Below are 14,147 nucleotides of genomic sequence, written 5' to 3' on the forward strand. Positions count from 1 at the left end.
TACCTCAGAGACAGAAGCTTTCCCAACATGGCTACCATTAGATCCTTCGATAGAATCGTAGAGCTGTAGAGTAACTTTTTTTGCTGTACACTTCTGGCTAGGTAGTAAATGTAGTAAGCAGCTAGCAGTGCAGGAAGTTGCTGCCTTTGCACAAATCTTCATTACCTGTGGTACTGCATATTATTCTTTTGCATGTTGTGTTCTTATGCTGAGGTGCTGCTCCTGTAAGCTACAAGTCCCATGTCTAGAAACATTGCAAGGCATCTCCCTCGTGTCCTTTTTTTTTTGCAGGATATTCAAAAGAGAGGGGGGAAAGCAATTAATCATGCTCTCAAAGCTCGTCTCCCTGTTTGTTATTTTTATTGCTCCATTTTCTTAGATTCCCCATCTCGGAGGGTTCAGTTTATCATTGGCATGGAGGAGGATGAGGAACATGTCCCCCATGACTTGTTCACAGAGATGGATGAAATCTGCGTGAAGGAGGATGACGATTCAGAGTGGAAGGAAACAGCAAGGTAAAAATGAAGGACAACAGCTGTACGCCAGCTTCCCGTGTGGTCAGTTTAGCTCCAAAGGATTAAGCCAGAAGCATTCTTAAAGAAACAAGCAACCCTTTCCCCTGCTTATGGGACCAGAAAGTTAAATGGGCAGACTGCATCCTCAATGCTGATGCTGAACAGATGATCTTCTTCTTTTTTTTTTTTAAGAAATATTTATTAAGATTTTACAAAAACAAATATACAAAAACACATAATAAAAAAAACAAAAAAACAAGAATAAACACACAGAAAAAATAAAAAAAATTAAAAACAATTCCTTTTTCATAACTTAAAACTCATTTGCTTGTTTCTTTGACTTCCTCACACCTCCCCTTCTTGTATTCCCATTTAAATAATCAAATCAGCAAATCCTTACCCTCTTTCGTTTATCTTATCTCTATAACTTAACATTTTATAACTCAGTATTTTCATCCATTATCAATTCATTTTTGCATATTCTTATTAACTTTGTTACTAATACCACTTATTTCCAATCCAACATCATTTTAATTATGTTTTAACCTATTTATACCCTTTTTCCATATTCTTGAAGCATTACAGCTGGAAACCACTTAATTTCTATCCAACATCATTCTAACATTCATTAATTTAACAGATGATCTTCTGTCACGTGGGTTGCCAGAGATGTGGCAAGGGAGTTGTCAGTACAGTAATATCTGTGTGGGATTACTGTAAGTCTTGAACGAAGAAGGGATAGAAGCACCCAGTTTCACTCAGGCAGTCTGGCAGGCCAGGATTTTGCATCTGGAATCCTACCATACTTTCTGCTCCTGTTCCAGAATCAGTTCCAGATGTCCCAGTTCTAATGGTATCTGGTGGGTACTGCTGACTCCAGAGGTATTACTAATGTTATATATGGGCTGCTTTGAACATGCACACAAGCTTCCTGAGTCAGCATGAGATGGTAGTGCCATCACATCAATCCAATTGAGGAGGCTTTTCATCATTGGCTGCTGAGCCAACAGCACTGGAGAAGGCTTCCAGGCTTTGCAGCAGGACCTTCTGGATTCCGGGAAATCCAGTCTCTGGGCTGTTTTGTTTCTGCTGAGCAAAGAGCTGTTAAGCTGCTGCCAAATGCCACTTTGCGTCTCTAGTTCATAAGTGCCTTAAATGCACTTCCAAACCTATTCAAAATACATGTGCTAATGTACCTGCCAAGCTCACACAAACCAAAGCACATTCACTGTTGTTTTGCCCAGTGGTGACATCTACTGGCAGAAGACATGTTGTTGCTACCAGCCAGTGCTTTCTACATTCAGCCTTGGTAGCTCCAGATGTTTCCATAGGTGTTCATTTTCAAAATAAACAAAGCAAGTGACTGTAACTCCTTCTGTACCAGTTTGTTTGTGAACACTGGGAGAATTCATTCTAGTAATCTGGGTAGATCACAGCTTCATAAGCATTGGTTTCTCAGAGCCACTACAATCAGGGAACTGCTATTTTGGGCCCCCTGAAGTGGCAAAATGTAAGACTCTCAGTGCTCTCTGAAAACAAGAAAACAAATTGCCTCATTTATGTTCTACTGACAGCTTCCCATAGCAGCTGATTGTACTTTCCTTGAAAGATACTTCTCATATTTTGAGAATACTTGGTTTTAGGTAAAGGTAAAACCATTAGGTCCAGTCGCGAACGACTTTGGGGTTGCTTGCTCATCTTGCTCTATAGGCCGAGGGAGCCGGTGTTGGTCCGCAGACAGCTTCCAGGTCATGTGGCCAGCATGACTAAGCCGCTTCTGGCGAACCAGAGCAGTGCACAGAAATGCCGTTTACCTTCCTGCCAGAGTGGTACCTATTTATCTACTTGCACTTTGACGTGCTTTCGAACTGCTAGGTGGGCAGGAGCAGGGACCGAACAACAGGAGCTCATCCCATCGTGGGGATTCGAACTGCCGACCTTCCGATTGGCAAGCCCTAGGCTCTGTGGTTTAGACCACAGTGCCACCTGCGTCCATACTTCGCTTTGGGAAGGGGCAATAATTTATAGGTAGAGTACAAGCAGTGCTTGCAGAAGCTCCCACGTTCAATTGCTGGCATCTCAAATTAAAGGATTATGGGTAACAAGTGGAAGGTGGTGTAGAAATACTTAAAATAAAAGTAAAAAGGCCCATGAGGCCACCACCTTGCTGAAGCTAAGCAGGTCTAGTGATTGATTAAGAGACTGCCTCCACCTTCGGTTCTGGGAAAGGATATAAATGTAATCAAATAAATTTGCACATTGGTACTCAGCACCAGGGTCAAGGTTTTTTGGTTGTTGTTTTTTTTAAAATCTGTTCCTATTGATTTGGATTGTGTTGGTGTCCATCACTTGCAGGTGGGTGAAGTTTGAAGAAGATGTGGAAGATGGAGGAGAGCGTTGGAGTAAACCCTACGTTGCAACCCTCTCATTGCACAGTATCTTTGAGCTGAGGAGCTGCATCATCAATGGGATTGTCCTTCTGGATATGAACGCAAGCACCATCGAAGAAATTGCAGGTGCCAGTTAAGGATGATTAAAAAGGAAAGGAAGAGAGTCAGCTTAAGGTGGATTGGAGCCTGGGGCAGAAAAACCAAATGGCATCCTCCTGCTTTGCATACAGCAGACCCTAATTTCACTGCCCGGCACCTTTTCTTAGTAGTGGGGTGGAGATTAGAAGGATGTTTTTGCCAGAGACGCTGGAGGGCTGTCTCCCGTCAAACAGGCAGTACTGAGCCGTATATGGGCCAAGGGTAAAAGGCAGCTTCATATATTCATATTAAAGGAAAAGGTAAAGGGACCCCTGACCATTAGGTCCAGTCGTGACTGACTCTGGGGTTGCAGCGCTCATCTCACTCTATAGGCCGAGGGATCCGGCGTTTGTCCGCAGATAGCTTCCGGGTCATGTGGTCCGCATGACTAAGCCGCTTCTGGTGAACCAGAGCAGTGCACGGAAACACCGTTTACCTTCCCGCCAGAGTGGTACCTATTTATCTGCTTGCACTTTGACGTGCTTTTGAACTGCTAGGTTGGCAGGAGCTGGGACTGAGCAACGGGAGCTCACCCCGTCGCGGTGATTCGAACCTCAACCTTCTGATTGGCAAGTCCTAGGCTCTGTAGTTTAACCCACAGCGCCACCTGTGTCCCTTTTATATTCATATTAGAGAAGGGGTAAAACCACCCCATTTTGGCTTCCAGAAATGGGGGCATAATTTTTGGGGTGGGGTGATGAAATTGTATGAATGGTTTCTGGGGGAGGGGGGTTATTGCCATGTCAGCTGGAGACTTTCTGTTTTGTTTTGTTTTTTACTGTGTAAAAAAAATGCAAGGTGCACCAATGGTGGCAGTCAGAGCAGAGATTGGAGAGGGAGGGAGTGGGGTACAGAGAGAAAGAAAGAACCGATTGCCATCATGGTACTTGTCCCACTCACCTGAAACTATTGCAACTATTTGGCTCCCCACCCCAAAATTTGCCAAAACACCCCCAAACAGGAATGGTAAATTCATGGGAGGGGGGGATTTTGACTTAGCCCTAGTCCATATGTGTGGCAGTTAAGAGTTACGTGAGTGTAATTTCCTGATCTGGACCTTGTGCTGCGTATGAATCAATAAACTCTCCGCCACAAGGAGTTCCAAAGTTTTACTGCAAACAGTCTTTAAACTTGTTACAAAGAATCATTTCAGATATCAATCAACACATTGCTCTTAAACAACTATCAATGCAGTCCAGTTTTCTTTCAGTTCTTATTTGTTAGTATAGTCCAATAACTACCACATTTTTCCGTCTATTAGACAAGGTTTTTTGACTCAAAAATCATGGGGTCGTACAATACATGGATAGTGGCATGGGGGGGGGGGGGGAGAGAAGCGTCGAACCTGCCTGCCAGTCGGTTGGCGGGAGCACATGCCGCTATGTGCGGGAAACGATCTAGGGAGTGTTTCCTGCCCGCAGCTGCGTGGGGGGAGAAGCTCAACAACTTTGGGCCATCTCCCCTCATTTTCTTAAAATTGAGCCCTGAAAAACAGGGGGATCATACATGGAGGCGTCTTATAGATGGAAAAATACGGTATTCTCTCTCTGGTTACAGAGAGAGATTCAGAAAAGCAAGCTACTTATTCAATATGCTTTTAGCTTCCAAGAGAGATCCAGACTCCCAGGGATAAGTAATCGATTAACATAACATTGAAACATTAGTGCACCTTTTTGCACTTGTTACAGTTCTCTGTAAAACAGATATCCTGCAAATGCAAACCTCCACATATCATTTTAGACACATTACATGCACATATTTTACATGGCCCTGATTAGACTTGGTCAGGTTGGCTTGCAACCTCAAGATTTCCTCGGAGTCTGAGAAAATTGTTACGGCTGTTCATGATTTTGTCATGGTTGTTATAAGTGGAGTGTGCTTTCCAGCAAAAATGTGTGTGTGTTGCATGCTACATATTTCTACTAAACTGTGCTAAAAATGATTTTTTTAAAAAAAATGCAAATGTTTCGCTAGCTTTCATGACAATGACTTTTTATTTTTTTAAAAACACCATCAAACCTGACCTCACACCATTGGCAGCCTTGTGAGACATGCCCATTAAGGAGCTGATTAAGATATTATTGCCAAAGCCCCGGTTTGCTATGGGAAATGCTATCTTTGTTTGCTGTAACAGACTCTAGTCATCCTCTGCAGGAAAGTGCATACACTTGTGAGTGATGGAGAAACTGCCCTGAGCTGTTAAAATCTTCATCTTTTGGAACTCTGTGAACTTCAAGCTTACATGGCTTCCTGGAAAACAGAAAGTTGCTTGAGACATTTTTGTAGCATTCGTTTTCAGAGGCAGTTGCTCTTTTGCCTGATAACCAAAGTAATGTGTTAATGGAACAGCCAGTGGAAGACTTAATGGAGCTTCCTTAATTTTTTCCTTCCAGGAAAGTAGCTTTGTAGAAATGGGCTCTTGATTGACAAGATTCCATTGAAGCCCTGATAATTCTTAGCACATTTCCTTCCCACAAGGGTTACCAATATCAGTCAATTACGCAAGATATTTCAATGAGGCATTGTGCTGCAGATTGCTTTTTATTTGATTAGATGCGCAGAGAAATAAAACTGACTCAGATTGTGGAAGCGAACTGCATTATCTTGAATGGGGTTGCAGATGCATTATTTAGACAGTGCTTTAGCATTTCAGCAAAGCTTATTAACTGAAGGAAAACGCCTGCTTTCTCAGCAGAGACAAAGAGGGATTGTCTACACTGCAGCCTTCTGCATCACAAACCTGCATATGGACTTGGCTTCTGTGGCTTAGACCGTATTTTTTGCTCCATAGGGCGCACCGGACCATAGGGCGCACCCAGTTTTTAGGGGGGAAATAAAGAATTTTTTTAAAAAAAGGGGTGCGCACCGACCCCTCTCGCTCTCCAGGCTTCAGCGAAAGCCTGCATTCGCTCCATAGGACACACACACATTTCCCCTTCATTTTTGGAGGGGAAAAAGTACGTCCTATAGAGCAAAAAATAGGGTATATGTTTTAGAGAGCCAAGGACTTAGATTGTTTATAGAGAAGAGGAATCGCTTGTGCTTGAGTGATGTTTCTCTGGCTTTGTTGGCACATAGGAACACAGAGTCAAACCATGGGCCCATTTAGCTCAGTATTGTCTGCACTGACTGGAAGCAGCTGTCCAGGGTTTTAGGCAGGAGACTTTGCTTGCCTTACCTGAAGCTGCCAGGGATTGAACATGGAAGCCACTGAGCTATGTTTTTTGTTTAATTTTTATTAATTTTTTCATATTTTATTACATTTCAGTATCAAAGAATTAGAGAAAATAATAATAATAATTATTCATGACTTAAAACATTGCTTAAATAAAGCATCGACCTCCTTCCTTCCCTGTAGCAGACTTCCATATCTCATTACCGATTTCTCCACATTCCCAAATTGATTTTTTTACCTTAAATCAATCTTTTAAAAATCACCTTCTTATAAGTAAATCAGCTCCTTAATTTCCCATTACCAAACATTTCATCTTAAACCTACAAACGTAGTCAACTGTTTACAACTTTCTTTCATATAGAGTACAAATTTGCCCCAGTCCTTTTGAAACAAATCAACACGGCGATTTCAAATGCTCCCCGTCAGCTTCGCCAGCTCCACATATTCGACCATCTTTACTTGCCAATCTTCCAATGTGGGGAGTTCTTGCTGCTTCCATTTCTGGGCCAGGAGTATTCTTGCGTCCGTTGTTGCATACAGGAACAAATTTACATCTTTCACTTGAATTTCCTCAATTAACCCCAACAGGAAAGCCCCTGGTTTTTTTTACTGAAATTATACTTAAATACCTTTTTCAATTCATTATATATAGTGTCCCAAAAGGCTTTAATCTTGGAGCAAGTCCACCACATGCTATGTTTTACCTTCACTGTTTTATCTTCAGCATTATTGGGGAAAAGATTACACGCCTGCCACACTTGGAGGGTGGAAATGGATATCCTACACAATAGCTGTTCAAGCACAGAGACTGTCATAGGCCATGAATTAAGGCAATTGGTTGTTATCCTCCGGGAAATTCAGGGTAGAGAGCAGCAGTGCTGAACTAACCTGATGACTGGATGGTAAGAATGGGTGCCACTCCCCACAGTCCGGAGCTCTCACATCCTTAAGCGCCTACAACATGATTACTACTAGTCTGTTCTTACTCAGGGAGAAAGGATCTTGCAGGCAAAGGACCACAGGACCACAAAGGACCACAGGCCCTCTGGGGTTTCTGACAGGGGTCTCTCCCAAACCCTACCTGGGGGTGGTGGGGTTTGAATCTGGGACCTTCTGCATGGAAACCAGATGTTCTGCCATTGTGCCATAGCCTTTCTCCTCAAGTCCCCTTACAAGTTGTTCCTGTAGCTCAGTGGTAGATCACTGGTCTTGGGTTGACTCCCTGTCATCTCTACAAAGAGTAAAGAACCTTCAACTCCCATAATTCCTGGCTGAGACTAATTGGGAGTTGGGAGTCCAACAATGAATGGTGGGCCACATATTCCGTACCTCTGATGTAGGAAACACTGGAAGTCAGGGCTAAGAAAGGTCTCTGTTCAGGACCATGGAGAGCTGCTCTGTTCAGGGTCGCTAGGTGGTCCTGGGTTCAGTGGAGCAGTGGTCTATGAACATAAGGCTGCACATGGTATGCTTTCTTTTCTTACACTTAAAAATCTCATGAAAATTGCACACAACCCCACCCATCCCCTACTCTCACACAACATTCCTTCGTCTCCTGTCAGTTCCATCTTGTCATTCCTCTGGTTGTATTTTGCTTTCCATGCTGGCTCTAGGGCCACCAATAGTTATTTTCCTTTCTTGGTTTAGATGGGTGTTTTTTTAATACATTTTAATTAATTTTAACATTCAAATTATAAAACGTACCACACAATTTATTACAAATACAAACTTATTGGACTTCCATCAGCACCTCTGATGATCCTCCGTCTTAACCATTTCTTATGCATTTCTTAACTTTGTATTGTCTTTACATCTCTTAACATAACATCTCCCCTTCTCCATTTTTACAATACTTTTCAATTAATTCGTAAATTTACTCCAGTGTTTGGTAAATTTCTGGTCCCGCCGGTTTCGGATCCTTCCTGTTAGTTTGTCTAATTCTGCATAGTTCATTAACTTCATCCTCCATTCTTCAATGGTTTAGATGGGTTTTTGAAAAGGTCTGGACAAATTCTTGGGGAGTAGGGTTGCTGTTGGCCATTAGTCATGATAGCTAAAGGGAACCTCCATGTTTAGGGGCAGTCTCTCTCTGCACACCACATGCTGGGGACAGAGAAGTGGAATGGCTTGCTTGTAAGCTTCCCACATATATCCGGCTCTACTTAAAAACAGTGAGACAAACCCAGTGGAACTGGGTGTGGTCCAGTAAGGGTATTTTTGACATTCTTTCACTACTAAGGGCCAAGCTAGATGTTATGTTAGTTTTAAAGGTAAAGGTAAAGGGCCCCTGACCATTAGGTCCAGTCGTGGCCGACTCTGGGGTTGCGGCGCTCATCTCACTTTATTGGCCGAGGGAGCCGGCGTACAGCTTCCAGGACATGTGGCCAGCATGACTAAACCGCTTCTGGTGAACCAGAGCAGCGCACGGAAATGCTGTTTACCTTCCCGCCGGAGTGGTACCTATTTATCTACTTGCACTTGACGTGCTTTCAAACTGCTAGGTTGGCAGGAGCAGGGACCCAGGCACAGGAACTCACCCCGTCGCAGGGATTTGAACCGCTGACCTTCCGATCAGCAAGCCCTAGGCTCTGTGGTTTAGACCACGGCGCCACCCACATCCCTATATTAGTTTTACTGTTGTATTAAAAGATGCCAGTAGCAGCTGCTATGTGTGTACATTGAAAATTACGGTAAGCCCTCAATTTACTTGGGGGTTTCATTCTGGGGATCATGCCTAAAGCCAAAATTGTGTATAGTCAAAATCCATTGGGTTCAATGGCAGGCAGGATCCCCCCTCAAAACCCCACCTCCTTTTCACTCCCTTTTAAATAATATTTTTTTTTGCTACACACATAAAGCTGAATGTGCACAACTTAAATGCATGTAAGTGGAGGACTTACTGTATTGGGATCACAGCTGATGGGAGAGTGCAAGCCTCTTCTCCATTTTTGCAATCCTGAGAAAATTTGGTCCTCCCGAGCTGCTGTTGGAAGGAAAGCTCTCATTGGCTCTCGGAACTGGTCCGACAGCTGTGACCATTCCTGGACCAAGAAAGCTTGGCTACAGTAGTTCATACATGGGTTAATTCAAGACTGGATTACTGCAATGCTGTCAAGCGTGCCTCTCCCTCCGGTAGCTCACAGATAAGAATTAATGAGCAGTTGATAGATTTATAGTCCTTTTATTACAGCATCATGTTTCAAGCACAAACAGACAACCCTCCGCAAGGAGATCAGTTGCCTACTTTGAATCCTCCTTCCGACTTCCACTGCAAGGGGGTGCCAATGGGAAGTTCCTCCCCCTCTTTGCCTCCTTTGTTTTCTGATATGTTCGGACCTCGGAGTCCGTGGGGAGGAAGGTTCCCCCCCACTCTCAGTTGATGTGTCTCCCAGCTGCCCCCTCCCTTCTGGATCTCTTAGCATTATCTTGTCAGCTGGGTAAAAAGGTAAAGGTAAAGGACCCCTGACAGTTAAGTCCAGTTGCGGACGACTCTGGGGTTGCACGCTCATCTTGCTTTACTGGCCGAGGGAGCCGGCATTTGTCCGCAGACAGTTTTTCCGGGTCATGTGGCCAGCATGACTAAGCCGCTTCTGGCAAAAACAGAGCAGCACACGGAGACACCGTTTACCTTCCCACTGGAGTGGTACCTATTTATCTACTTGCATTTGACATGCTTTTGAACTGCTAGGTTGGCAGGAGCTGGGACTGAGCAACGGGAGCTCATCCTGTCGCAGGGATTCAAACCACCGACCTTCTGATCGGCAAGCCCTAGGCTCTGTGGTTTACACCACAACACCACCCGCATAGCTGGCTTACTCCTCCTTAATCTGTTTAGCTTCTGTGTCTGCCTCTCTCTCTGCTTCTGAAAATACTAGAGGTGAGCCCCCCCCCCGAATATTCCCCCTCCTCTTCTGAGAGGAGCTGATCTGCCTGCGACTGCATTCCTCAATCTTCAGATCCAGACCATTCCCTGACAAATGTGCTGTATGTGGGGCTTCCCTTATGCTTGATCTGGAAGCTGCAGTTAGTGCAAAATGCTGTGGCACCATTGGTGACAGAAGTGAGACCTTGTCAGACCTGTGCTGAGAGGTCTGCATTGGTTGCCAATTTGCTATTGGACCAAATTTAAGGTGTTATTATTAGTAAAAGGTAAAGGTAAAGGGACCCCCCGCCATTAGGTCCAGTCGTGACCGACTCTGGGGTTGCGGCGCTCATCTCGCTTTATTGGCCGAGGGAGCCGGTGTACAGCTTCCGGGTCATGTGGCCAGCATGACTAAACCACTTCTGGTGAACCAGAGCAGCACACCGAAACACTGTTTACCTTCCCGCTGGAGCGGTACCTATTTATCTGCTTGCACTTTGACGTGCTTTCGAACTGCTAGGTTGGCAGGAGCAGGGACTGAACTATGGGAGCTCACCCCATCACGGGGATTCGAACCGCTGACCTTCTGATCAGCAAGTCCTAGGCTCTGTGGCCTAACTCACAGCGCCACCCGCGTCCCTTGTTATTATTAGTAAATAACCACTAATAACCTTAACCACTTGGAACCAATTTACACACAAGATAGCCTTAACTCATATATGACCACTCAGCCACTTCAGTCTGTGGAACTGGCATTTGTAAGAAACCAGTCTTTAAATGTGGTTGTATCTACACTTTGAAACTGCCTGCCTATTGACACTAGGCAAGCACCTTCACTGCACTCTTTGGGGCACCCGCTAAAAAAACATTTTCTTTAGACAAGCCTACCCAGACTTGGACAATGTTGATGTATGCTTTAATCAGTATTTATTTGACTGCCATTAAAAAAAATGTTTTCAATTGATGTTTATAACTGTTTTCACTGTGAATTTTATTGTTTATTTTCTTTGTTGAACTTCTTTGAGGTTTTATATATATATATATATATATATATATATATATATATATATATATATATATATACGGTATATATATATAAAGCAATCAAGTGGTTTATGAATTTTATGAATTGCAATAAATGAATGGTGCTAAAAATTTTAATGACTTGGAGTTTCTCCCTTTCAGACATGGTTCTGGATCAATATGAACCTTCTGAGGAGATTGATAAGAAAACCCGTAAAAAAATCTGGGAAGCCCTTTTGAGGAGTCATCACCATCAGAATGGAAAGAAGAAAAACATCCTCCCAATTGTCCGCTCTTTAGCTGATGTCTCCCAGAAAAAAACTGAACCTCCCTCGACAGATAAAGCAGGTGAGAGTCCCTGGAGGTCTGTACGGTCTGGTTGAATTGGTACAATAACCTGTGCATCTCCTATCATGCCTCCCTAGCATCCAACCAGTCTTCTCAGTGCCACCTTTGTTCTGTTATGGAGTCCAGGGCAACATACACATGGTTCCCAGGAGGTCTTGTATCCCGACATAGACCTGCTTAGCTTTAGCAAGTTGGTGCGCTTGTTTGCCTTCAGGTGCTACTCTGGGACCCTTATTCTGGCTAATTTGTCCTCCAGCACTAAAAAGGTAAAGGACCCCTGACAGTTAAGTCCAGTTGCGAACGACTCTGGGGTTGCAGTGCTCATCCCGCTTTACTGGCCGAGGGAGCTGGTGTTTGTCTGCAGACAGTTTTTCCAGGTCATGTGGCCACCATGACTAAGCCGCTTCTGGCAAAACCAGTGCAGCACATTTACGGCATTTACCTTCCCGCTGGAGCGGTACCTATTTATCTACTTGCACTTAGACGTGCTTTCAAACTGCTAGGTTGGCAGGAGCAGGGACCGAGCAACGGGAGCTCACCCCATCGCGGGGATTTGAACCGCCGACCTTCTGATCGGCAAGTCCTAGGCTCTGTGGTTTACACCACAGTGCTACCCGTGTCCCTACCCACCAGCACTACCTGGGTTCTAATATTAAAGGGCACTAGGGAGGTCATTGGCTCATTTGGGCAATACTCACCACCCCCTGTCCCCAACTTAACCTAGCACATGGAGCAGAAGTGAGTGCATACAACTCTCCTGCGCTGCCTCTGCTGTCGTTGCTTGAAAATGCAGAGACTGGTCATCTGATCTACCGTATTTTTCGCTCTATAAGACACACTTTTTCCCTCCTAAAAAGTAAGGGGAAAGGTGTGTGCGTCTTATGGAGTGAATGCAGGCTGTGCGGCTATCCCAGAAGCCAGAAAAGTGAGAGGGATCGCTGCGCGGTGCTCCCTCTTGCTGTTCTAGCTTCTGGCTTAGCCCCTCAGTCCCTTCCCCCACCTCCTGGAAAAGCCCCCAAGAGCTGTGCGGAGCGTGTGTGCAGCTCTTGGGGGCTTTTCCCCGAGGAGGGAGAAGGGCAGCCTGTCAGTGATGGGCTACCCTTCTCCCTCCTCGGAAAAAGGCCCGCAAGCGCCGCGCACACGCTCCACGCGGCTCGTGAAAGGGAGCGCTGAGCAGAGCCTGGGATGCATACAGGCTCTGCTCAGCGCTCCCTTTAAAGATTTTTTTTTCTTGCATTCCCCCTCTAAAAACTAGGTGTGTCTTATGGTCAGGTGCGTCTTATGGAGAGAAAAATACGGTAATCCTGCATATTGTGTGCAAATTGTGTAAATGAAAATCAGCCTTCTGATTTGCATGAGAGCGGGATTAAATCAGAAGATCTGTTCCAAGTGTTCAGGCAGAGAAGGGGACAGCATACAAAGTGGCAAGGAAGGAGCTATGCGCACTTGTTTCCTTATGTACGTTGGGTTGGTGGGATTGTTGTCCAAACTGGTGTTGGCAGTAACTTGCCTTATGCACCCAGTCAATATCTGTGGTCTGCTGGAGAGCATCTCCTGCAAATGCCAGAGACCTCAGAAGCCCACTCTGGTGTGGCTGCCCCTGTTCTGTGCTTCATGGAAATAGACGAAAACATTTTTGCCACCCCGAGTGGATAAATGGGTCTTTCCCACAAGTGTCCACTTGCTATAGTTTTGGTCTTGTTTTGGTTTTGTGTTTACTGTTCTTGTGTTTTTAACTGTTTTTATCTACTTTGTGGGTAAATCGCATCAAGGTGGTGGTTTAGAATAATTGTAATTACAGTAGCAATACGGTGGTACCTCAGGTTACGTACGCTTCAGGTTACATACGCCTCAGGTTACAGACTCCGCTAACCCAGAAATAGTGCTTCAGGTTAAGAACTTTGCTTCAGGATGAGAACAGAAATCGGGCTCCGGTGGTGCAGCAGCAGCAGGAGGCCCCATTAGCTAAAGTGGTGCTTCAGGTTAAGAACAGTTTCAGGTTAAGAATGGACCTCCGGAACGAATTAAGTACTTAACCTGAGGTACTACTGTACTCTTTTTTAAAATTTAATTTTTTTAATTCCTTTTTTGTTGATACACTGAGAAAAAAAAGGAAGAAAAGCAAAAATACAAATGAAAATAATAATGAACACAAATTATTTACAAAACCATAAAGCAAGATTTGGTCTTTGAACTATAGGCCCGAACTCCCGTCTATTCCTTACTTCAATTATATATTACTTGTTGCCAATACACATTTTAATCATAATTTAACTAATCCTTAATTTGTCTTAGGTCTCACATCTTTCTTAAACCTACTACTGAAATTATTTGAATGCTGTGACAGAGTTTAAACTGCTGTAATTATTTTTCAAATATACTTTAAAGACTTCCCATTTTGAGACAAATTCCTGTTTTGGTTTATTCTTTATTTTTTCTCTGATAGACTATCTAACTCCGCATATTCTGTCAATTTTTGAGTCTATTCATGAATAGAGGGGATTTCATCACTCTTCCATTTTGCAGCAATAAGAACTCTTGCTGCAACTGTATCATATAAAAAGATACCCTTCATTTTTTCCGGAGTAGCAATACTCTTAATGAAGAAGCACCATCCACATAAAATTGGATTTGTGGATGAAAACAAATGCTTCATGTAATTTGTGCTGAGAAAATTGTGTGTGTGTGTGTGTGAT

At 44.0% G+C, this 14,147-nt stretch overlaps 1 protein-coding gene across 4 annotated transcripts in view; it reads left to right on the top strand.

Moving 5' to 3' along the window:
- Positions 1-14,147, top strand: part of SLC4A8 (solute carrier family 4 member 8) — a 61,168-nt gene that overhangs the window by 13,362 nt on the left and 33,659 nt on the right. For all 4 annotated transcript variants that reach the window (XR_014544574.1, XM_083599187.1, XM_083599189.1 and 1 more), the window contains exons 4-6: positions 380-515; positions 2,871-3,031; positions 11,266-11,451. Coding sequence is in view for 3 of the 4 variants with exons in the window: in XM_083599187.1 (XP_083455313.1) it covers positions 380-515; positions 2,871-3,031; positions 11,266-11,451 (483 nt within the window). In the remaining variant the exon portion in view is untranslated. The remainder of the gene's footprint in view (positions 1-379; positions 516-2,870; positions 3,032-11,265; positions 11,452-14,147) is intronic.

Source organism: Podarcis filfolensis (genome assembly GCF_964270895.1).
Source record: "Podarcis filfolensis genome assembly, chromosome: 2".
In the NCBI taxonomy this organism is placed as follows: Eukaryota; Metazoa; Chordata; class Lepidosauria; order Squamata; family Lacertidae; genus Podarcis; species Podarcis filfolensis.